The sequence below is a fragment of the Sphaerodactylus townsendi genome, linkage group LG16 (genome assembly GCF_021028975.2).
Source record: "Sphaerodactylus townsendi isolate TG3544 linkage group LG16, MPM_Stown_v2.3, whole genome shotgun sequence".
Classification (NCBI taxonomy): domain Eukaryota; kingdom Metazoa; phylum Chordata; class Lepidosauria; order Squamata; family Sphaerodactylidae; genus Sphaerodactylus; species Sphaerodactylus townsendi.
The window spans coordinates 9,411,778-9,436,874 of NC_059440.1; the positions used below are offsets into that span (position 1 = coordinate 9,411,778).

General features: G+C 48.8%; 2 protein-coding genes across 2 annotated transcripts in view; one reads left to right on the forward strand and one right to left on the reverse strand.

The window, feature by feature from the left end:
- The window catches only part of EFCAB5 (EF-hand calcium binding domain 5), a 68,349-nt gene extending 66,703 nt beyond the window's left edge, over positions 1-1,646 (reverse strand). The window contains exon 1 of the mRNA XM_048518589.1: positions 1,334-1,646. The gene's annotated coding sequence lies outside the window, so the exon portion shown is untranslated. The remainder of the gene's footprint in view (positions 1-1,333) is intronic.
- The window catches only part of SSH2 (slingshot protein phosphatase 2), a 143,164-nt gene continuing 119,631 nt past the window's right edge, over positions 1,565-25,097 (forward strand). Inside the window, exon 1 of the mRNA XM_048518818.1 lies at positions 1,565-1,815. Within this exon, the coding sequence (XP_048374775.1) occupies positions 1,753-1,815 (63 nt within the window). The 5' untranslated portion in view covers positions 1,565-1,752. The remainder of the gene's footprint in view (positions 1,816-25,097) is intronic.

Below are 25,097 nucleotides of genomic sequence, written 5' to 3' on the forward strand. Positions count from 1 at the left end.
TGCTGTCAAAGGCACAGGAGAACAGCCAGGGGGAAAGGAGGCCAATCCCTTTTTTGGCACAGATGCCAAAAGCACAGATGCCAAGAAAAAAAGAAAAAAAGACCAGCCTGCCCCGGTCTGCATGGTGTAATTGATTACACCATTGCATAGCCCCTGCCAGAGTATATTCTACCAACACAGGCGATGAAACCACCTGGGATAGATCGGATGATCCATATCATTCCGGTATTTCATAGAGAATAATGAAGTCACACATTCAACAGGAATGGCACGCAGTCCACAAGTGAGTTCCTCTAGAATGGAGACAAGGGGAAAAGTCACCACCAGTGGCTGCTCCCTCCTCTGCAGCGTCTGCCTTTTGTGCGTCTCATGCAGAATAATGCACTTTCAACCCACTTTCAGTGCACTCTGCAGCTGTGTGGGATAGCAAAATCCACTTGCAAACAATTGTGAAAGTGGATTGAGAGTGCATTATTCTGCATGTGCGGAAGGGGCCTCCGGGTCTGGAGCTTCACGTTCATGAGTAGGTTTGTGCTTAAGACTGCAGACTCTTTAAGGCTCCTAAGTTTTTTACAACTAGGAGAAAACCAAACCAGCAACATGTCACTCCTTGACGTGGGGATGCAGTGATGCCCATAACCATGCCAAGGAGTCTGGACATAGCACCAGCCACAAACAACAGGCAGGGAAACTAAGAAGAGGCCTGCTAAGTCAGACTGATTATTTGTCTAGTCCAGCATCCTGTTTCTTCCACACCGGTCAGGCAAATGGCTCAAAAGACTGGTAGCAGTGGCCCACAGAGGCCTCCTCTAGTTGCTGTCTCCCAGCCACTGGCCTTTGGAGATACAGTGAATCCAAACATGGAGGTTCCATTCAGGCAACAAGGCTAGCAGCCACTAATGGACCTCTCTTCCTCCACGAATTTATTAAATCACTGTATTGTCAAAGGCTTTCATGGCTGTTGTGGGTTTTCCGAGCTGTGTGGCGGTGGTCAGGTATATCTTGTTCCTAACCTTTCACCTGCATCTGTGGCTGGCATCTTCAGTGGTGTATCGCAGAGAGAAGTCTGGTTGACTTCTCTTTGTGATACACCTCTGAAGATGCCAGCCACAGCTGCAGGCGAAACGTTAGGAACAAGATCTACCAGACCACGGCCACACAGCCCGGAAAACCCACCACCAGTTATTAAATCACCTTTGAAACCCCACTAATCTAGTGTGGCCATCACAACTGATTAGAATAATTTGTCTATTCGCCTCTTCAGAAAACCGCTGCTTATCCCGTGGCAGTGAGTTCCACTGTGCCAAGAGGTGCCTCCTGCCGAATCTCTTACCTGCTGCCTTTCCTAAAAGTTGCCAGATGTTCGCCAGATGATAAAAGCAAAATACAAACAGGGTGATCGTCAACGTCCCGCGTTTGAAAACATAACTAGGGAAAGAGCGAGAGAGGGGAAAAAAACACTTGGAGCTCCGAGGCGGGCGCGAAAGGGTTACAATCCTGCAGGAGCCGCATCGGGGGGCGGGGCTCGCCGGTGACAGGTGGCGCAGGCGCGCACGCGCCTCATTGTGCCCGGCCGGCCCAACCCCGCCGCGCCTCAGTCGGCGAGAGACCGTTGGTGGGAGAAGAGCTGCCGCCGTTGACGTTCTCTGCCGCCATCCCCCCCTCCCTCTCTTCCCCTCCACCCTCTCCGCGACCCCCGCCATGGAGTGAAGGTTCCCGGCAGGCCGGCCGGGGAGGCCCCGCCGCGCCCCGATGGCTCTGGTGACGGTGCAGCGGTCGCCTACCCCCAGCGCCACCTCCAGCCCCTGCGCCTCGGTGAGTGTCTGCCGTGAGGAAAAAGCGCACGGGCGCTCCAGAGTCCGGCCCGCGCTTCTACGCATGCGCGGCTCCTCTCGCGATTCCCCCCCTTTTCTCCTCCGTATTTTGTCCCCCTCCCCCTTCCGTCCAAGTGCCTTTCTCCAGGCCTGCATTGACAGCTGCAGGAAACAGTTCATTCATTCCTTCCTCCCCTTTCTTCTCTCCCCCGCCACGAGGTTGGGGTCTGTGTAATATTATAGCCTGAACGTGTGTATTTTTTCCTCTGTTTAGTTAGCAATTTAAAAAGCGCTGGGGGGGTTTCCTCCGTTTTCCCCAAGATCTTTAACAATGGTGGCTTCATCCATTTTCTTTCGTAATTGTGATTTTCTGTTCATTTTTAACGGTGTGTTCTGTAATTTGATGATTTCCCAATTATCTGCTCACTCTGTATGGATCTGGCAGAAAGATGTTTTGATTTGGCCCTGGGGTGTGCTTGTTTTGGCACAAAGAAGGGTACAGCTTCTATGGCAAGGGTTAAGCAGCTAGTGTTACAACTAGGAAGACTCCTAGGTAGAATCGTAGTTACGACTAGGAAGAATCTTAGTTAGAATCCAGAGGGAGGGAGAAAGTTGAGGGGTGACAGAGTGTTATGTTTACTGCCTGGAGCAGAGGGGTTTTTTGTTATGAAGTCCCAGAAGAGGTTTTATTGTTAAACATAGTATTGGGAAAACATTTACCAATATTGTTTTAGGGTATGTTGCCCTATATATAGAGAGTGCAATTAATGAAAATGATTGAAAGGAAGATATGAAGAAGGTTGTTGATATGAACTTGAGAATCAGTCTGCTTACTTTTGTTGCTGACAGATTTATTAGTTACCTAAGGTGGAATATTGAAAGTGTGTTTCTCCATAATAAATGGTTTATTTTTGAGGAATTTTATTATTATTCAGTTAATTAATTTATACTGTACTTTTCTCCCCAATGTGGACCCAAAGTGACTTACATTACTCTCCTCTCCTTTATTTTATTTCCACAACAACCCTGTGAGGTAGGTTAGGTTGAGCGAGTGTGACTGGCCACTTAGTGAGTTTCTGTGGCACAAGTGGGGATTTGAACGTGGATCTCCCAGATACTAGTCTGACACTTTTAACTGTCCATATCTGTTACCCATGTATTTTGGAGTTTGCAATAAGCTTATGTAATAAACCCTATAGAGCCCCATAAGTCAACTGTGCTTGATGTCAAAACAGAAAGCAGCTTTGTATGCTCAGAGGTGTGGTTTAAAGAAAAGCTGTCTGCTGGCAGCAGAAGCAAGTAGGTGGAGTCAATAAATAACCCCAGTTGGATCCACTGCTTGCATGGAAAAGGCAAGCACAGACTTTTCTGCTCCTCGCCTGTTTTGCCATGGGCTAAAATTCAAAAGGTCTTGAATGTGGCTAGTGTGGTTCTCCCTGTATTGTTTTGAGATAGGACAAGTGGGGGGGGACCTGTGAAAACTCGTGGGGGGCATCTTAGTTCCCCCCATATTCTTTTCCCCACACTATTTCCTCTTTCCTTCCCTCAGCAACCTCATAGCCTGTCCTATTTCCCTACTTCCTTCTACTCCTCCCACCCATTTACTTCTTTTTGCCCCTGACAGCCTCTCCCCTTTTCTTCTCCCTACCAGCCTAACTACCTCTCGGTCCCTCTTTCAGGTTTTCCTTTCCCCCTTCCCCTGAAAACCTTTCCCTGGGAAAGTTTGGCCAGGTCGAAAATGTCATGCAGCAGCACATGACTCAGGTGAGTCGTGTGGTGATCAATGCAGCACCTTTCCAAATCGTATGAGTTGTATGGTGGCCTCCGCTGGGCCTACATGAGTTGTGTGGCTTCAAGTCATCCGGTAGACACTGCTGGTATTGGGTGAGTCATACCAATTGAACAGTAGTGAGTAACTTAGATTAGTTGTGCGATGGCTTCTGTTACTTAGAATTATGTAAATCATGTTGTTGCTGTATGGCCTGGCCCCAGTGAGTTTTGTCAACAAGGAAGCAGTGATGGAGGAGGAAGGAAGCAGTGGTGGGCTGCGGGGGACAAAACAGCCCTGGAAAGGGCTGCTGCCTTTTACAAGCTGGAAGTAAATAAAAAACAGGGCTTGAAGGCAGTGTTCTTATGGTTTCCTGACAACTCCAAAAATGGCTACTGAGTTCTCAGAGTTCTCAGAGGGCATTCATGTCTTAAAGCTGCAGGCATTAGTTCTATTGTTTGGTGGTACGTTAAACTCTTGTCTGTTCATGGCCCTAACCTGTGGATTTAAGGATCCACGCTCTGTTTCCCAGTTCGGATATAATAATGATGGTGCACATGACTTGCAGTGCCCTTTAAAACGGGACTATCTGGTGGTTGTGGGTGAGGGAAGTGTGGAGCGCTTGAAGATCCACGAAAATACAATCAGAATGGGGGGGTCCTTGGGTTGCTAAAGTTAGTGGCAGCTGAATGAGAGTCTGCTCATAGAAAGCATGGAAACACAGTTACAGGGGGTTTCTTCTGCTGTCTCGAATTTGTCTGGATCACTTGAGGCTCTGGGAACCATCTGCTCACTAGGCACCTTTAGGCAGTACATGTGCTTTCCATGTGTATCATACTTCCTTCTGCGAGGGGCTGATAGGGACATTCCTTATGGTAGAGGGGTTGATAGAGCACCTTCCTTATGAGGAGAGGCTGCAGCGTTTGGGACTCTTTAGTTTGGAGAGGAGACGTCTGAGGGGGGGACATGATTGAAGTCTATAAAATTATGCATGGGATAGAAAATGCTGACAGAGAAATTTTTCTTTCTTTCTCACAATACTAGAACCAGGGGGCATACATTGAAAATGCTGGGGGGAAGAATTAGGACTAATAAAAGGAAACATTTTTTCACGCAATGTGCGATTAGTGTTTGGAATATGCTGCCACAGGAGATGGTGATGGCCACTAACCTGGATAGCTTTAAAAGGGGCTTGGACAGATTTATGGAGAAGTCGATCTATGGCTACCAATCTTGATCCTCCTTGATCTGAGGTTGCAAATACCTTAGCAGACCAGGTGCTCAGGAGCAACAACAGCAAAAGGCCATTGCTTTCACATCCTGCATGTGAGCTCCCAAAGGCACCTGGTGGGCCACTGCGAGTAGCAGAGTGCTGGACTAGATGGACTCTGGTCTGATCCAGCAGTCTCATTCTTATGTTCTTATAATAGGTGACCTCTTAGCCCTACCCAGCTGCTTTCCAAACAGTTTTGTCCCGGTCTGTTCCTTCTCCCTTTTCATCCTTTGCACAAACGTTGCCTTAAAATGATCGATATAATGCAGTTTGAGTGCTTTGCAAACGTGGCCTCAGCAGTGCTTAGAAGGGCCCTGTCAGGGTAGTCCGGTATTGCCAGCAATTGCAGATATCCAGGATGCTGAGACCGAGAGAGAATTGCAGGCCTGTGGCCACCTGGTGACTGTATGGCTAAGGAGAGATTTAAACCATGACCGTCCCGGCTCACATCTCATTTTCTTAACCAATGTGCTGTCATCCAGTGTGCTTAACCAATGTGCTGTCAGGAAAAACTTCCTGACAGTCAGGGCTGTGGAATGCACTGCCTCGGAGTGTAGTGGAGTCTCCTCCTTTGGAGGATTTTAAAGAGAGGCTGGATGGCCATCTGTCAGGAGTGCTTTGATTGTGTGTTCCTGCATTGCCGGGGTTGGACTGGATGGCCCTGGGGGTCTCTTCCAACTCTATGATTCTATGATCCTAAACTGCAAGGAACACTTCCCTAAGCAGTTATCACCCGATGCTGCTCAAGACAGCGTTATGGGCATAAGCGCCTCTTTAGTTTTCCTTTCTGAGCCGTTCCTGAGAGATGATGATCCTATTAGCAGGGCCATTGAATTCCGCATGGGCAGGCCGGTCTTCAAGATGGATGTGCTCTGTTTAGCCTTCATGCGCACGTCATGCGTCGATATCTGATGTCGTGGGAACTCTTGGCTTCCAGCGGTCCACTCAATCAGGGCATTCTCGGATGTAGAAATCCAGCGGCTGATCGTTCTGCCAAATTTGGCTTCAGTTCCCAACGTATTCTGGGGGCCCTCCGAACAGTCAGGTGTAAAGTGTGGGCCAAAAGATCTGACATTTAAAAACCGAAAACAGCAAGTAATGAGTGTTGTGTTTCTAGGCAACTTTTCACTTCTACATCGGAGCAAATTTAAAGAACGTCTGCAGATGGGGGCTGGTTTAGCACAACCCACCCTCTCACCTATATGCTCCTTTTGTTCTTAAAATGGGACCTGCTGCACCCCATCTCAAGAGGGATGGGGAGAGGTACAGAACCGCTGGTATTGGGGTATAGTTTGAGCCTCAGCGACTTCTCTTCTGGCCCTGGAGCAGGGGTCTGGAACCTGCGACTCTCCAGATGTTCATGGACTACAATTCCCATCAGCCCCTGCCAGCATGGCCAATTGCCTGGAGGCTCACGTGGGCATTGGCTGTATCTTTTCAAGCATACCTTGGCAGCTGTAAGGAGTATTTGTAAAAGGGCATGAAAGACGGAGTTCTGTATCCAACACTATGCTTCCTTGAGGCAAGAATTCGCAGAGCTGTGCTTATAGACTGGCAACCTGACATTTGATGTTGGTCTCCAATGGACGCTATTTTTTAAAAGCCTGCCTAGGCCTGACTCCTTTTTATTAAAAAACAAACAAACGGCTGTCATAAATTGGAAGAGAGCGGAGCGGTGGCTGCAGCGCCCTGTTCTAAAAGGTGATCTTCACCAAGTGAGTAGTTAAATGGTTTTGGACTTTGAGGGAACTGAGCTTTTTGCAAAATGTTGTTTTTTGCTCTCCAGCTCTTTGAACCCAGAGGGCATTTTGCACACTCAACCTGCAGCCAAAAGGGGCTCTAATTCACATAAGAAGAAGAGTTTGGATTTATATCCCCCCTTTGTCTCCTGTAGGAGACTCAAGGGGGCTTACACTCTCCTTTCCCTTCCCCCCTCACAACAAACACCCTGTCAGGTAGGTGGGGCCGAGAGAGCTCAGAAGAACTGTGACTAGCCCAAGGCCACTCAAACTGGCGTGTGTTGGGAGTGCACAGGCTAATCTAAAGTCCCCAGATAAGCCTCCGCAGCTCAAGCAGCAGAACGGGAAATCAAACCCGGTTCCTCCAGATTAGAACGCACCTGCTCTTAACCACTACGCCACTGCTGCTCCTAAGATCATTTCTGCTGACCCCACTTCTGCTGTTGTCTCCGTGTTGGAGGGATGCCTATTTTATCGGCATAGGAAGGAGATTTCAGGTATACGTGGCTTGTCCTGTTTCCTAGCTGTTGTTGTGGGTCTGTCTCCCCTCTCATGGGCTGGCTTGTGGCTTGTGCACCCTACCGTTCTACTCCATCTGTACCTGGTTTTCCTCTGAGCTAGGATGCCAAGCACTGTTCTAAGAGCCAGGCTTCAGATTCTGATTTTCAGGGGCCGGGGTGGATGGAAAAGCTGCCAGATTCTTCTAGTACAGGGGTAGGGAACCTGCGGCTCTCCAGATGTTCAGGAACTACAATTCCCATCAGCCTCTGTCAGCATGGCCAATTGGCCATGCTGGTAGGGGCTGATGGGAATTGTAGTTCCTGAACATCTGGAGAGCCGCAGGTTCCCTACCCCTGTATCTAGTATTTGGACAGATAACTTATACAAATATATCTATTTAAGACTATTATGATAAGTGGAGAAGAGCTAAATTTAAAGGAATGTTAAGGCAAATTTATAATAGATATGCTTTAGTAGCGAATAATTAGTGGGGAGATTAAGATATGATGGGGATGTGGTAATATTGTGTACATGGATGTTATGACTCTACTTTTGAAATTGCCCATCTAAGGAACTGAATCTTGAGGCTATTTTTTATGTAACTGTATATTTTATCGTGTGCATTTGTGTAACAGCGGAAGGTACATCAGATTTGTATGTAGGTACTTTGTGGACGAAATGATGTAGAAACTTTTAAGGGCTGGTCTTTGACCGCAATATTAAAATTCAATCAATCTGGAGAGATAACTTGGTGTGTGCCTCTGTGCCACATCTCGGTTTTTGCCGTCTGCCGAGGGAAGCGCTGTAACGTTTTTCCTGGCTCTGTGCACGAATGAATGAGCTTTTGTGGAAATGTTCGGTCGTCCGCTTTCCCCGCTCCTTCGCTTTCCCAGGGATTGCATCATGAGCTTTTGCAACGCAGGAAAGATATCATTTCCCCCACCCCCCCCCGGATATCTCGGGGCTGTGCACCCTGAATTGTGGAGAGGCAGGAAGGACTGTAAATGATGAAATCGCGGCGCGGGAGCTCTTCGATTTGAGATGCCGATCTGTAGCCTGCAGATATCGTCACGTCACTGCCCTGCTGGTGTTCCTGTCGTCCACACCGCTTCCCCCTGCCATAAAGACACCACCACAGAAGTAGAAGCAGAGGCCACAACCCCTTCCTCTCTCGATTGTGTTTATGAAAATGATCACGTGTGACTTAAAGCCCTTTTTTCATTTCAGAGAGTGTGTGTATCCTTTGGGGGCGGGGGGGGGGTCTGGGCAGGGCATCTGCCCCTCCTGTCGGAGCTTATTTGCTTGCTCCAGTAAGACACCGTGTTGTTTCCCAGAGGGCAGAGGAGGCAGCTGACCCAGAAAAGGACAAAGTTGCATTCCTGGTTTGAAAATGCATATTCCTGCCTTCTGTCCCTCAGCCCCCCTCGAGGCATTGTCGTTCGAAGCAGTGGCAACCGCCTGCTTTCTTGTCCTGGATATGAGAAGACCCCAGAGTCGGGGGATCTTTGCTGTTGGGGCTGGTTGAAGGAGGCGAGATCGGGTGCCAGGCAGAGTGTCCGTGGCCGTTCTCATTCTGCCCAGAGCACCAAGGTCAGACCTGTTTTCCACCTTCCATAAGAACATAAGAACATAAGAACTAGCCTGCTGGATCAGACCAGAGTCCATCTAGTCCAGCACTCTGCTACTCGCAGTGGCCCACCAGGTGCCTTTGGGAGCTCACATGCAGGATGTGAAAGCAAGGGCCTTCTGCTGCTGTTGCTCCCGAGCACCTGGTCTGCTAAGGCATTTGCAATCTGAGATCAAGGAGGATCAAGATTGGTAGCCAGAGATCTACTTCTCCTCCATAAATCTGTCCAAGCCCCTTTTAAAGCTATCCAGGTTAGTGGCCATCACCACCTCCTGTGGCAGCATATTCCAAACACCAATCACACGTTGCGTGAAGAAGTGTTTCCTTTTATTAGTCCTAATTCTTCCCCCCAGCATTTTCAATGAATGCCCCCTGGTTCTAGTATTGTGAGAAAGAGAGAAAGATTTCTCTCTGTCAACATTTTCTACCCCATGCATAATTTTATAGACTTCAATCATATCCCCGCTCAGACCTCTCCAAACTAAAGAGTCCCAAACGCTGCAGCCTCTCCTCATAAGGAAGGTGCTCCAATCCTTCCCCTTTTCATCAGGTGAAGGGGGCTTCATTCAGGGCCACCCACCCACCCACCCGCCATCCAGTCCTGATGTTTCGTTTCGTAAGGAGCTGAATAAAAGGGGGAAACCCTTTTAACAGTTATTCAAGAAGTGAATGCAAACTATTTGTATCTGGAATGGTATTTATGGGGCTCGGGAGCTCTGTGGCTGGGCAGAGACCTATGTCACGAGTGCGAATGTTTGTTTTTCATTTATTTCATTTAGACCCTACCTTCCTTCCTCAATGGGGGATCAAAATGGCTTGCTCCTTTCTTTTACACTTCATCCTCACACCAACCCTGGAAGGTAGAGAATCTGACTTGCTGAAGGTCACCCATCAAGCTTCCATGACGGTGTTGAGATTCGAATGTGGCTCTGTCCAGAGGTGGGATCCAGCAGGTTCTCACAGGTTCCCGAGAGTAGGTTACTAATTATTTGTGTGTGCCGAGAGGGGGTTACTAATTGGGGATTTTGCCGTGTGATTTTTGCCTTAGTTATGCCCCTCCTCTCAGCAGTAGCGCGCAGAACTTGAAGCAGTCTAGCAGGAGGTGCACCGGCGTGTGTGGCAGCCTGTGCCTGCGTGCATTCGTTTCCCGCCCAAGGACCGGCGCAGTGGCTGCGTCCTTGCCACAGCCCCGCCCAGGAATGCCCCCCCGCCCCCGGAATGCCTGCCCCCGTTGTGCCCCGCCCGCCCCATTGGCGCTACGCCACAGTTTGAGTCCCACCACCATGGGAACCTGTTACTAAAATGTTTGGATCCCACCACTGGCTCTGTTGCGTTCTAGTCCGACATTCTAACTAGCTCAGAAATTCTGAAGTCACGAGAAAAATTTTTTTTCATTGAAGCGGGGTGTGTGTGTGTGTGTCCTGAAACATGTAAGGACTGCTTATCCAATCTAAACTTAGTTTACTGTTTGAAAAACCCCAAACGTATCACACTGTTTGCATATTTATGAAATTTTAAAGTATGAAGGCCTTCAAATTTGAGAGAGGAAGATATATCTGTAGGGAATAATTTGTAGTGAACGAGAGTTAGTTTCTGTCCAGATAATCTCATACCACCATGGTAAAGCTATCAGCATATTTGGATATCAAATTAAACTTTATAATTCTGAACTCTTTAATCAAATGCATCATAGCTTATTAATTGTTGCCAGAATTACTCTCTTTTAAGCTATAAATATATGTTGTATATACACAAGTGGGGTTTTTTTGTTTTGTTTTTTGGTTATCACACCGCAGCTGACTTTCATCGATCCCGTTGGGGTTCTGAAAATGTTGCAAACAAGCAAAAAAAATAAATAAATCACAAGATAAAGATATTTAAATACGGTTATTTGGTGATTTCTTTATTGTTTCCAGCTCAACCTTTGTGGTTCCCTGTATTGTTTTGGCTGTGTTTTCTCCCCCCCCCCCTTTTTCGCCTGGTCCCATGGTGTTTTCAAGGGCAAGAGACCGTTGAAGGTGAGATTCCATTGCCTGACTCTCATCACGACCTGATATTTCTTGGAGGCTTTCTAGGCAAATGCTAGCCAGAGTCAGGGCTGCGAGTGTATCACTGGCCCAAGATTACCCAGCAAGCTTCCCTTTTGCAAGTGGAGATCTGAAGCCTAGTCCCGATACCTTAACCCATAGGTGTCAAACTCGCGGCCCTCCAGATGTTATGGACTACAGTTCCCATCATCCCCTGCCAACATCATGCTGGCAGGGGATGATGGGAACTGTAGTCCATAACATCTGGAGGGCCACGAGTTTGACACCTGTGCCTTAACCACTGTACCACACTGGCTCTCTTTGTACGCGGTATATTTAATAGTTACTACCTGTGCTGTAAAATAATTTTTTAAAATGATAAACATTTTGTATGAGTAAAATCTGGGCTTCCATTCAGGTGGCCACCGTGGTTCTTGCCAACACCTTTTCTGGTGTCTGCCCCTTTTAGAAAGCACGCAGGGCCCGGTGGGGCTTCTGCCTAGCGCAGCTTCTAATTGAGCATTGGAGATTTGATTGGCTCTGCAGTTTTTTTTTAATATGTTGCTTTGGCAGCGTCTGCCACCCCGTCAGAAGAATCTTGACGGTGTGACCGAAGACATGCCCTGACACCCATTTTTCACCTTCTGTGGCGGCCATTTTATGGCTGTGCCCACAGCGCTGCGACAGAATCCCAAAGGTGCCGGCCGGGTCAAAAAGGCCGGGCGCGCCTTTCTGAAAACATTGTCGTTTTCTTTAGTGCTCCCTCACGTTTCCCAAACTGTTTGGTTGGAAAAATGGAAAAGACCGCAAACTTTTTCTTTTTGTTCCCCCTTCTGGGGCCTTGACATCGCTATTCAAAGGCCAGCTCCAGCAAACTGGATGTCTTTGACCCAGCCTACTTGGGAGACAATGTTGTGGAGCAGGAAGTCCTTAGATCAAATCTTGTATCTCCCACAAGCTCACTAGGGTGAGACCACCCTCTTTTTCTCTCTCAGCCCCCTCTAAAGTGTGAGGGTCATCTTGACCCACTTTACAGTGCTAAAGGCTACCGAGCAGTCAGTTGAATGTCCCTACAGTTCAATGTCCCTACAATTTGCTGGTGGTCCCTGGCCCCTCAATGATCCGGCTGGCCTCCACTCGGGCCAGGGCCTTTTCAGCCCTGGCCCCTGCCTGGTGGAACACTCTCCCTCCAGCCGTCCGGGGCCTGCGGGATCTTGGTGAATTCCACAGGGCCTGTAAGACTGAGTTGTTCCACCGAGCCTTTGGAGTGCCCAGTCGCTGATTGAAGTGCCCCTTTTATTCCTCCGGCTTGGAGTTCCCTTGTCATCTACGGGACCCACTTTTTCGTTCTGCTCCCCCCCTCTCTGGGAGGGTTTTAATTGGGGTTATTGCGTGACGTCATCTTTGCTAATTTTATCGCTGTTTTAATTTTAATTTTAATGGGGTCTTGTTTGTATGGGTTGTAAGAGGAAATTATGTTATGCATCGCCCAGAGCCCTCCGGGGGTAGGGCGGTATATAACCCATAAATAAATAAATATATAGATGTCTCGCAGTACGAGTTGGTGGGCTACAAGGTATGGCGAGGAAGGGGGAGAAAAAATGGCAAATCTTTCCTTCTAGGCATCTCTGCCTTCAGTGCAAAACTGTTACGCAGCCGTTCTTAACATTCCTTGCTCCCTAAAGCACGCTCAGCCTTCATAAGGTTAATTCTGTAGGGCTTTTTCTTTACTATTATTTTACAACAATTTTATTCTCTGCATACCTGGGGAGTCCCTTCAGTAGTAAAGAGACTCTGTTTTGTTTGTGGGCATCTTTCACTCTCCACACAGTGGTTCTTTCTGCTCAAATCTCCTAAAACGTTTGTAAAACATTTTCAACCCCCCCCCCCCCCCGGTGCATTTTGTCCACACTCACCCCTGCAAACAATTCATCGCCACTATTCTGTGGTTTTTCCCCTTTTTTCCTTGAGTTTGTTGAGGTACTGATGCTTCATTGCCTCACAGCCTTGTCCTGTGATGTTCTGCAACTTATATACTCAGTGCATTAAAGATTTCCCACACCCCACCCCATAAAGAAAGAAATGATCTAATAAACAGGTGAGGGGGGACGGGCGAGTGAGCTCACAAAATGGCCACGAGGAAGAAGTTCAGGGAAGGTGGAGAGGATTGTAAAACGTTTTAGAGATTTGCACAGTAAAGTGAACATCTTTTGAAAATGTTCAGCCTCAAGTTTTAAAAAAGTGATTAATTTAAAAAGTTTCGAGGCTGGAAATAAAATGTTTTGGGGTAAAAACAATGCAGAACCCCATGGAGGAAACGTATTATTTCCTGCCTCAAAACGTTTCCCACAAATTGTGCAGAAAAACCAAGGTTCCAGTAGATGTCAAGTAGTATTGATGATATTTAGTACTGACTGGGGAGTGATGTGGATTGGCTGGAAATATTCAAAGCCAGAGATAACTTTGGACTCTTCTTCTTCCGTGTGAACTTGAGTCTGCTCTCGGTGTGTTTTCTGGGTTATGGGTTGTTGGCTAAATTCCTCCCAGCGTGTCTGTAACATTGGGTGCCAAGCAAAAGTACCTTGATGCGATGCAGAGAGAGAAAGAAACTCCTAGAGGGGAGAGGTTTAGAATTATTGCTCGGTGCAAGCAGTGCAGAGGGTCTGGGTAACGTTAGGGCAACTGGTTTGTTTGGCAGCGACTGAAGTCTGTGGTACTCCCGCCAACGTAAATTAGGCCGCACAGTGATGCTTTCTCAAGCGTCTTCGGCATGGCACACTCAGGGCAGTGAGAGACAAGAGCTTTTATTTTCTTTGTTTTTGAGGAGTTGGGTCGCTTTGATCTTCCTGGCGTGGCGCGCTCCCTCTTTGCGTGTAGTTCTTTCTGCAAAAACAGCGATGACTGCACCGGCTTTCCGTGCATCGAACTGCGTCCTCTGCGTGCTGTCTTGCAGGATTCTGAGGTCAGACAGATGATTTGATCACACGTTTGTATCTGCAGTGTCCTCACAGCGTTGTCCTCTCTTGGCAGGGTGACAGCTTTACCCCGTAGTTGAAATCTCTTCACATACCAGGAAGCAGCATTCTAGGACACATCTGAGCGGGCAGGAAGCTGCTTCTAGCTCACCCCAGACCTATCGATGGGTTTAACCTCCACCCCGGAAGCTTCTCTTTTGCTTCCTTTCAAGTGAATGAACTGGGCCTATTCACTACCATGGGAGAGAAAATCTGGGGTGTTTTGGAGCGGGGGATGCAGAATGTGCTCCCCCCAAGGTCTCTGCTGTACTTATGTTCTTCATTCATGCATTCAGCACGGTGTCGTGGTTAAGAGCAGGTGGATTCTAATCTGGAAAACCGGGTTTGATTCCCCACTCCTCCACCTGAGTGGCAGAGGCTGATCTGTTGAACCAGATGTGTTTTCACACTCCAGTGTTCCTGCTGGGTGACCTTGGACCCGTCACAGTTCTCTCTGAACTCTCTCAGCTCCTTCCTCACAAGGTGTCTGTTGTGGGGGGTGGGGAAGGGAAAGGAGATTGTAAGCCATTTTGAATCTCGTTACAGGAGAGAAAGGTGGGGTATACATTCAAACTCTTCTGCTTCATCATCCCTCATGTCTTACAGACAAATCTCATTGAAACAAATAACTCACAAACAAATAACTCACTGAACATGCCAGATGCCAACCTATATCTGAAATGTAAGGTCCAACCTGGAGGAATGATTTCCTGTGCACAGAAAAGCTTGACTGGCACCCTTCACCCAGGTTTGCTATATGTTTATGATGATGATTTATTCCCCACCCTTTACAGCAGTCTCAGGGCGGGTTACACTAAAAACCGCCATAAAATCCCACACAGTACAACAGAAACCACTATAAAATATCACAGATTGTAAAACTCCCACCCCAGCCACCCCCAAAAGTGGGTTAAGTATACAGGACACCTCAAACCCCCCCCCCCCCCCATCTTAGTATCGATGGTCCTTACAAGTTAACAAAACCAAGAGTTCTCCTCTTCCCATCAAGACACTGGACACTGCTGCAGACCACCTGGCTCTGCTTTCACACTTCAGTCTCTGTGCCTCTACCTCCGTGGTGGCAAACCTTTGGCACTCCAGATGTTATGAACTACAATTCCCATCAGCCCCTGCCAGCATGGCCAATTGGAGTGCCAAAGGTTTGCCACCACTGCTCTACCTAGTGGTCCTCCATTGCTTTTGTTATTCTGACCAGGAAGTTCCCCTTTATGTGTGTGTGTGTTTATTTTTAGATTTAATATCCCCCACACACACTCTCTCTCTATAGCAGGGGTGGCCAACCTATGGGGCTCCAGATGTTCATGGACTACAATTCCCATCAGCCCCTGCACTGCCAATTGGCCCCTGCCAATTGGCCATGCTGGCAGGGACTGATGGGAATTGTAGTCCATGAACATCTGGAGCCCCATAGGTTGGCCAGCCCTGCTCAATAGCAAGGCTTGGAGTGGGTAACAAGAAGTTAAATATACCTTTAACATCAGGAACCGTTAAAACAGATTAAACTCCAAAACGTAATAAATAATAATTAACAGTAACGCTGTGAACTGCGGCAGAGTTGCCTCCTGAGGCTAAAAGACCCTGCACAAAGTAAATGGGGAGAGGGCCCAGGGAAGCATATAGGAAAGAGGAGGCGCTGCCCGATGTCTGATGGATGTCATGGAGCAGCCGAAATCATGTGCGCCGTCTTCCAGGCTTTGCAGAATCCTTCTGCTGGCTTCCCCTCTACCCCGGGGTCCAGCACAAATGGCCCCAACCCCATTTTTTCACCTCTCTTCCGCTTTGTTCTCCTGCAGCACCACCCTCACCTATCCAGAGGTTTCCTGGGCTGTTCTCTCTCTTACTGTTAGTTTGGCCTGGACTGGCCTCCCAGAAATGCACTCGATGCCTCCTCTTTCTTCCTTTGCTGTGAACCCTTTGGCTCAGCCTCTGAGACCCTTTTCCCAATAGAAATGAAGCCTACGCCTGACTCACTTGAAACCATGCCTGTTCTTCCCATCTGTATCCCCCACTCCGTTCCTTCTGCTGTATCCCTTCTTTCAGATTTTAAGCTCCTTGTGGTAGGGATCTATTTCTTGTACCTCTTTAAAACACTAGGCATACTGATAGCCATGTGCACGTTATAATTCTCCCACCAGAGGGTTGAGGGGGTCAGATCTGGACATGGGTTTGCTGCTAACAGAAGAATAAGGTCAGAGGCCCTCCTTGTTAGTCAATGCAGCTGATATACCTGTGGCCATTGGGGTTAGCAGGAAAAGCCCTTGCGCTGCCCCTGTTTACTTCTACAGGGCGTGTTTGGAGGGGGTTCCAATGGATTGTGTCCACCATGGATTCAGCTAGTCTATCCAGTTGGAGCCACTATGGAAGAAGAGGAGGAGGAGTTTGGATTTGTATCCCCCCTTTTTTTCCTGTAAGGAAACTCAAAGGGACTTACAAACTCCTTTCCCTTCCCCCCACCCCACCCAACAAACACCTTGTCAGGTAGGTGGGGCTGAGAGAGCTCCAAAGAACTGTGACTCGCCCAAGGTCACCCAGCTTTTGTGGTTCCCCAGATGAGCCTCCTCAGCTCAAGTGGCAGAGCGGGGAATCAAAACCAGTTCTCCAGGTGAGAGTGCACCTGCTCTTAACCACTGCGCCGCTGCTGGAGAGAAGTTCCTGACTGAAGTTCATCACTTGCTAGTGGGCTTCCAATACTCCCCCCCCCCCCACATCAAGTCACATCTGACTTAGGGCAACCCTGTAGAGTGCTCAAGGCAAGACCTGTTCAGAGATGACTTGCCAGTGCCTGTCTTTGGGTATCGGCCCTGGTATTCCTTAGCGATCTCCCATCTAAATACTGAGCAGGGTGGACCCTACTTAGCTTCCTAGATCTGAGGGATCAGGTTAGCCCGGGCTACCCAGGTTAGGGCTTGCCCTTCTCTAATTCAATTAACGGACATGGGCTAATCTGGATTTGTAACAGGGCACCCTGGATCTTGGATTAAACAAGGCTGCCTGTGTGCTTACACTTTCACAGCTCAGTGCCTACAAGTGGCTCCTGTTGGTCTTCTCTGCTCTTGGCCCCCTTGACTCCCCGTTTACATGGGCTACTCAAGGTTTCAAAGCATTTTGCTCATGCGTTCTGGGCGATCCTCACCCTAAACCTGTGAACTCATTGAATATATTTCCCACCGTGTTGTTGGAGAGGAGCAGGGTCAGTACTGGCTGGATTTGGGTCCCTTAGAGAGCCAGCATGGTGTAGTGGTTAAGAGCAGGTGCACTCTAATCTGGAGAACCGGGTTTGATTCCCCGCTCTCCCGCTCGAGCTGTGGAGGCTTATCTGGGGAATTCAAATTAGCCTGTGCACTCCAACACATGCCAGCTGGGTGACCTTGGGCTAGTCCAGTGATGGCGAACCTTTTCGAGACCAAGTGCCCAAATTGCAACCCAAAACCCACTTATTTATTGCAAAGTGCCAACGTGGCAATTTAACCTGAATAACCCCCTCAAGCAGGGGCCAGCCTGCTGTAGCCTCCAGCAAGTCCCACATGCGCCACTCTGTGCCTCTCTAGCATCTTTGCCACCTCTGCCCCCCCCCCCCCCCGCAGCAGCCACCTGGAGCACAGGCACCAGCCCCGCCAGCCTCCCTGCTCGCTGAGGTGATCACACATCAAGTCCAGCAGCCCAGGCCAGCCTAGGTGTGTGTGTGTGGGGGGCCCGATTTTTCAACACATGACAAACTCTGTGCGCGCGTGCCCACAGAGAGGGCTCTGAGTGCCACCTCTGGCACCTGTGCCATAGGTTCGCCACCACTGGGCTAGTCCCAGTTCTTCTGAGCTCTCTCAGCCCCACCTATCTCACAGGGTGTTTGTTGTGAGGGGGGAAGGGAAAGGAGTTTGTCAGCCCCTGAGTCTCCTTGCAGGAGAGAAAGTGGGGATATAAATCCAACTCTTCTTCTTCCTTAGTGAGTTTGTGGAGGATTTGAACTGAAGATTTCTGCTGCAGGTTCCTTTATCTGTTGAGTCTGAGGCCCATTATGCATGCAATGCTTATGCCAGATTTTGATTGTAAACTCTTTGCTGGCAGAGACCTGCCTGTGTTTTGCGGGTGCTGCTTTGCCAAGTGTCCTACGTCCCGATGATAATGGTCTGTCAATGACGGCAACAAGGAGCTTTAAGTTGAGCATCATGTTAAAGCTGAAGAGGTGCTGGAGCCGTTCACATGAAACCGGTCGTGGGGCTGTGTGTCTTCCACGCTTACATCAGTCACAGAAGGTGGCTGGTCATTTCCCCCGCTTGCGTTCGGATGTTTGCTTCCATTCTGCTAAAACTGTTAAAGGACGTGACCCTGGAGCACAGGTTTCAAACTCGCGGCCCTCCAGATGTTATGAACTACAGTTCCCATCATCCCCTACCAGCACGATGCTGGCAGGGGATGATGGGAACTGTAGTCCATAACATCTGGAACGCGGCGGACCTGGAGCATTCACTGAAACTGGACCTGTTCCAAATGTTTTGAACTGCTATTCGTGACTTCTTCGCCCTTTCAACTATTAAGAATGTCAGGAGGGACTCTGCCCGGTTCAGCTTCAGTAGCACTGAATGTGCCTCTGAAAAGGGTGTGCATCCATTTCTGATTTTTAAAAATTTCTTGCAGGGTGGGGTGTGTTGTGACTTGAATTGATGACTAATGAGTTGCACATGGTGGTTAGCGGAGGTGGGGGGGGGGGGAATGACTGAAAAAGTCTTGGATGCTGCAATCTTTGTGAATTATTCCTGTTGGGGAACCTGGCATACTCTTCCTACTGTGCATAATTTTTCAGGGTTCCACCTCCCTATTCATTTAATTTTTGTTTTGCTAGGCATTTGGGTGATAGAGGAACTCTGAAGAGCACTGAAACCTTCCCCACCCTCAAAACCCCGCTAGAAATATTCAACAGTTACTGAGGGTGTTAGCAGATACCGAGTTGTCACTTTTAGACGAAGAAGAGTTTGGATTTATACCCCCCCCTCCTTTCTCTCCTGTAAGGAGACTCGAAGGGGCTGACAATCTCCTTTCTCTCCCCCCCCCCACAACAAACACCCTGTGAGGTGGGTGGGGCTGAGAGAACTTTGTAATGCTGTGACTAGCCCAAGGTCACCCAGCTGGTATGTGTTGGAGTGCACAAGCTCATCTGGCTCACCAGATAAGCCTCCACTGCTCAAGTGGCAGAGCGGGGAATCAAACCCAGTTCTCCAGATCAGAGTGCACCTGCTTTTAACCACTACACCATGCTGGCTGTCAGGATTCTTTCCCCTCTCAAACAAAACAGTTCCCTGGCTGATATCCCAGTTATTCAAAATTTGGGGTTGGGGGTGTGATACCATGCGGTCGGATTAAGTCCAGCAAAGTTATTTTCGAGAGCCTGACGAGGAAGTTCTTTAGAGATGCAGGATATACTGGAATTCCATTATGTCCCTCTGTCGGAGTATGTGTTCTGTGTGGAACAACCATGGTGTGGAATCACTAGAGGTTGTTTTCTGCCGCCCCTTTCTTGTAGTCTCTTTGGGTTTGTGGCTTCTCAAGAGATTTGCGCTCCTCTGCCTGCAGATAATTGTGTTGGTTAAAGAGCTGCCGTGTTTGCCGTCTCAGCTGAGAAAATCAGGGGTGCGTCCTTGCAGCCTGTCATAGAGGAGACACTGGAGATGTCTTGCTCCGCGATGCATCATGTAATTTTTGTTTGTGGTTGTCTGCCCACTGTGGTGTGATTATGGCCTTTCTAGACTGCATTCTCTCTCCCCTGGAAACCTCATGCGCTGCTATGACCTGTGGCAAGAACAAAGAAATCGACGCGATTTTGTTTACGAGTTCATCTCTTCAAACTCTTGGCAGCTTCTTGGTGTTAAAAGTACAGGAGCTGCACCACTGTCTCCTGCAAGATGCCCTTGTGGCTTCTGCAGCTGTGGCGCCTTCCCGTCATCCCTGTGTCTGCTTGGGAATCCTGACCAAAGCCAGCTCTGCAGTGCTCACCCTCTTCATGGCCACGATCCAAGATGAGAACCCATCTTGGAGATGGTTTTGTTCTGTAGTTTGGGTATGCGAGCCTCCAGCTGAGCCTCCTACAAGAAAAATTGGGGAGGGATACTGTGTCGGGCCTGGCTCCCGCCTGGACTGGGCATCCACGGGCTGGAGCCAAGGTCACACCTGCACTTGCTGCTATCTGTGGCCTGAGGGCCCATTCTGCTTTTTACTGCTGTGCTTGTAACTAGTGAAGTATGCATACCTCCTCTCTCCAGCAGTGGCGTAGTGGTTAAGAACAGGTTAATCTGGAGGAACGGGGTTTGATTCCCCGCTCTGCCGCTTGAGCTGTGGAGGCTTATCTGGGGAATTCAGATTGGCCTGTGCACTCCCTACACACACAGCTGGGTGACCTTGGGCTAGTCACAGTTCTTCCGAGCTCTCTCAGCCCCACCTACCTCACGGGGGGCGGGAAGGAGATTGTCAGCCCCTTTGAGTCTCCTTACAGGAGAAAAAGGGAGGATAGAAATCCAACTGTTCATCTTCTCCTCCTCCTTCTCCCCATTTCCTGGAGAAAGGAGCAAGCTCTTTTGCTGTCCTTAGGCTGAACACATAACAGTGCTGTCTTCACACTATCCTTTTCTTATGGAACCGGTGGGAGGAGGGAACACCCGAATGGCAAAGTTTGGAGATATACCTGCTGCAAAAGTCTGAGCACCAGCTCCGGCTTTTTGCTGCTAAGGTCTTGACACAGTACAGTAAAGCTCTTGAACCATTCCTGAGTCTCAATTATTGACTGGAGTATCAGACCCTGACATTATGTAGGCAAGATTTGGTCTTCAGTACCAATGGCTTCCAAGCCATGTTTGGTCCTGTGTTTTTAGCATGTGGTGGGGATGCTACCTGGTAAGAGCAGGCGTGAATTAGAAACCAGCCTTGCAAATCAATCAACAGGGGTGACCAGCCTTACTTACCTGTGCCGCCGCAAGTTATTTTTGCATTGGAAACAGCCTGGGTGAGAAAAAAACTCTCCAGTGCTTCCAAAGGAGATGAATAAACTTACCCCCCAATTCCCTGGATGTACTTTTCAATACCCCTGGGTATTTATTTCATATATGGATTGTGCTGGGAGCATGCCTTCTGGGTCCATCTTGAGAGTCAGCATGGCATAATGGATAGAGTGGCAGAACAGCACCCTAATGACCTCGGTTCGAATCCCCACTTCTACCACAGAAGCTTGCTGGGTGATCTTGGGTCCATCACAAATTCTCCTGGAGGCGTAGAACATCTTGCTGGGTGTTACTCACCTTTGCTCAGGGAGGCAGGAAAAAGAATTCGCCACTTCCTGTAGAGGCTCAGGATTCCGTTTTGTCAGGTTTTTTTCCTGCCTCTACAGGGAGTGCACAGATTCTTTGACTCCTCTAGCAGTCTAAGCCTGCCTTACCTCTCAGCGCTGTTGTTGTGAGGAAGTAGAAGGAGAAGGATGACTTTCTGAAAGATGCTTGCGAGTCACAGCTGGACAGAAAACCAGGATAGAAACAAATGCTTCTTGTGCTCATGCGATCTGCTAAGCAGCCTTGGGGCAGAGCTGTCCAGCTCCCAGGGAATTCCACAGGTCTTTCAGAGGGTGGAGCAGCATCCGAGAATGTGAATTTTGCACTGGGCTGGGTTTCATCAATTCCTCCGAAAAGAGAGGAGCCGGGAAATTAGGACTGTTAACAGCGCCCTAGACAGCACTGTAGGAATTTGTGTAGTCCTAACAATCTGGCGCAGGTCAAATGAGGGAGTGGAGCAGGCGAGGCCGCGTCTTGTTGCTGCTCCTGCTTACGTGTTGGGCTCTGTGCCTCTGAGCATTGGTAAGAGTTCTGTTCCGTTAGCAGAAAGGAACCTTTCAAAAACGCTGTGAAGGCAAAGAACATGTTCAGAGGACTTTGCCTCCAGCTAGGCAAGGAAGCACTGGACAGCAGTGGCGTAGTGGTTAAGAGCAGGTGCTCTCTAATCTGGGGAACCAGGTTTGATTCCCCACTCTGCCACTTGAGCTGCGGAGGCTTATCTGGGGAACTAGATTAGCCTGTGAACTCCGACACACGCCAGCTGGGTGACCTTGGGCTAGTCACAGTTCTTCGGAGCTCTCTCACCCCACCCACCTCACAAGGGTTTTTTTTGTGGTGGGTGGGAAGGGAAAGGAGGTTGTAAGCCCCTTTGAGTCTCCTTACAGGTGAGAAAGGAGGGGGTATAAATCCAAACTCTTCCTCCTCCTCTTCTTCCTCCTTTGACAAAGATTGCTCAGGGGAGCTGTGGAATCTGGTCTCATGCCACCGGTTCCTGTTTCTCAGTCTGCAGAGTCCCGTAGCGGCTGTCTCTTGGTTCTAGACATCAGCTACTGAGGTAGCAAGGCTGTTTGATGGCTGTAGCGACCAGCAAGAAATGAAGCTGTCGGTGCCTTAGTTCACAAATGAACACAATGTACATTTATTGCACAAATGTACCTTACGAGCACAAGCGTTGCAAGAATGATTCAGCTAGGTTCCTTTTTCTGGCTTGGTTTCCTTTAATTCTGGCCAAGAGGATACTGGCTCTCCCCCAATCCTCGTTCAGGGGCTTTTGAAACAACTCTGAGGATTCCTTGGCCACTTACTGGGGTGATCACTCAAGTGATCTTTCTTGACAGACAGTTCATTTCTCCCAGTCTTTCTCAGAGATGGGTTTCCTGTCAGATTGGGGTCCCGTAACCCGCCTTGACAGTACTTAACACACACAGAGAACTCTCCAGTGAAGAGTTGATTGACGATGGTTGGTTATGGCCTCCTAACCAACCGAGGAAGCAAACTGCAAGTTCTGCTTTTGACGCCTTGCGTTCTGAGGTGTCTGAATCATGTTTCGTCACACAAGGACTTTGTCCAGCTTCTTTGAAATGTCACTGATAACTCGGCATCTGCCCGGCTGGGAGGAAATGACTCTGTCTAAGAGGGTGTGTTGTGTTCTGTTGTCCTGACGTGGCTTCTCTAAAAAGCTGGGGAGGGCATTTGGGGTTTCTGCACAAAACAGGAAGGCTGGGTGGGAAGCGGGAAAGATAACAGGGAGAGGGTTTTCCAGATGTGTTTCTGCACTCCTACATTCCTGCTGGGTGACCTTGGGCTAGCCCAAGGGTCAGCAACCTGCGGCTCTCCAGATGTTCATGGACTACAATTCCCATCAGCCCCTGCCAGCATGGCCAATTGCCAGCCACAGATGCAGGCAAAACGTTAGGAGCAAGATCTACCAGACCACAGCCACACAGCCCAGAAAACCCACCACAACCAAAGTGGTGTGTGTCTGGGGAGGGTCATGGCTTGGGACCCAGGGGGGCAGCAGCCTGAAAAGGTTTGGGAACCACTGTTCTAATGTGACTGCCTTGCTCAGACCCAGGTCCTCCCTCGCTTGACAATGGAGTCAGGGGGCTTCAGGCACAGGCTGTCTCTGCCTAGCCTTCCTTGCAGGTAGCTTGTTGGCCAAAATAAGGACCTTCTTCCAAAGCTTAAACGGGGAGAAGGGGCACATGTGGTCGCCCTGAGCAGGATTCCCTTTATAAGAAGCTTTAATACTCTACATGACTCCTTTGACTTCCTGGAATTGTGCAAACTGTATGCATTGATGTGACTGCAGTTGTTGTTTAAACAATAGATGTAGCATAACAGATCCATCTCACTAGCTGGCCTCCCTTTTCCTTCCCCTTCTCTTTCCTTCCCCCCCAATCCCTTTGTGAACGTGGGTTTCATGGCGGGGGTATAATCCTATCTATCCCTCTGAGGAGATTAAAGGGGCTGGGAGATTGATACCGATTTATATCTTACTGATTTTATTGTTGCGTTTTACTGCTGTTATTTGCCCTGAGCCCACATGGGAAAGGGCGGCCTATCAAACAACCAAACATACAAATTTCTTTTGTCAAAGGGCTTTCACGGCCGGATTCAACTGGTTGTGGTGTGTTTTCCTGGCTACGGCCGCACAGCCTGGAAAGCCCACCACAACCAAAAAAAATTTCTCATTCCCCTCCTCTGCCCCGTTATGCCTGGCTGTTATAGTTCTTCAATTGCAAGGCCAAAACCCATTCACCCTGTAAAATTTTATCCCCAAGAAGAAGAGTTTGGATTTATATCCCCCCTTTCTGTCCTGTAAGGAGACTCAAAGGGGCTTACAATTTCCTTTCCTTCCCCCCCTCCCCACAACAAACACCCTGTGTGGTGTGTGGGGCTGAGAGAGCTCTGAAGAACTGTGACTAAACTTGCATCCAAATCAGAGCTGCTTGGTTCTGAAAATCACATTTTTGGAATATTATCATCGACTGTTGCCTTGTTTACATCTTTGCCCTTCTGTAAAATCTGTATGGAAACAACAAGGATGGTTCGCCTGTGGTCCTCTGGCTGATTGCATGTCAATATCTTTCCCGGTTCCAACCTTAAGACTTAACTGTTATTAGGATGCCTTTAGTTGTTTGCCACAGTTTTATATAGGATGTAGTTTTATCCCTTGTTTGCACCTGTTCAAATAAGTATGCACTTTTGCACTTTATTACAAATTGCACTTAAGGTCGTTTGGTTGTAATGATTGGCCGCTAGGGTACAGTGGGCCTGTTCTCCTTTCTATGGTTTTGAAAACCAACCACGGCAGAACTAGATGTGAGCATCCAAGATAGTTGCTTGGAGTGGATTGTGCCGCCCGCTCTCTCTCTCTCTCTCTCTCTCTCTCTCTCTCTCTCTCTCTCTCTCTCTCTCTCCCTCTCTCCGAATTGCTTTCTCTGGCCTGAACTCTGAGCTGGGCTCCTCCCTGCAGTGGCCTGCGCTGACTTGTTGGCAAGCTCCCTTGCCTTCGGTTGATGAGATGGGAAACTTCTCTCCGCAGAAGTATGCAGCTGAAAGTGAGGGCGTGCCTTTGAGAGAGTGAGAAGAGGTCATCAGGAGTGGGGTGGGAGGTTGGGTCTCCTTGTGGGTGGAAGAAAGAAAACTACAACCCTGGGTAGGGGACCTTGATATTTAATTGGTGTTAAGGAATACGAGGATTTGGCCAGCAGGATCAGGCCAAAGGTGAAAGTGGCCATCTGGGGACATTGTCCTGGCTGCTGTTTGCCAAGAGATTTGTCCTACTGGCTCTTGAATGAGGCTTAAAAAGCCACATTAGTCTGTTCAGGTCTGGTGGTTAGACAGTTGGAGGAGGGGGTGGCGTAATGGTGATAGTGTCAGACTGGGATCTGGGAGAACCGGGTTTGAATCTCCACTCTGCCCTCAAAGGTCACCGGGTGATCTTGGACGAGGCACATTCTTTCAACCCGACCTGTTTCACAGGATACAGTGGAACAGAGGG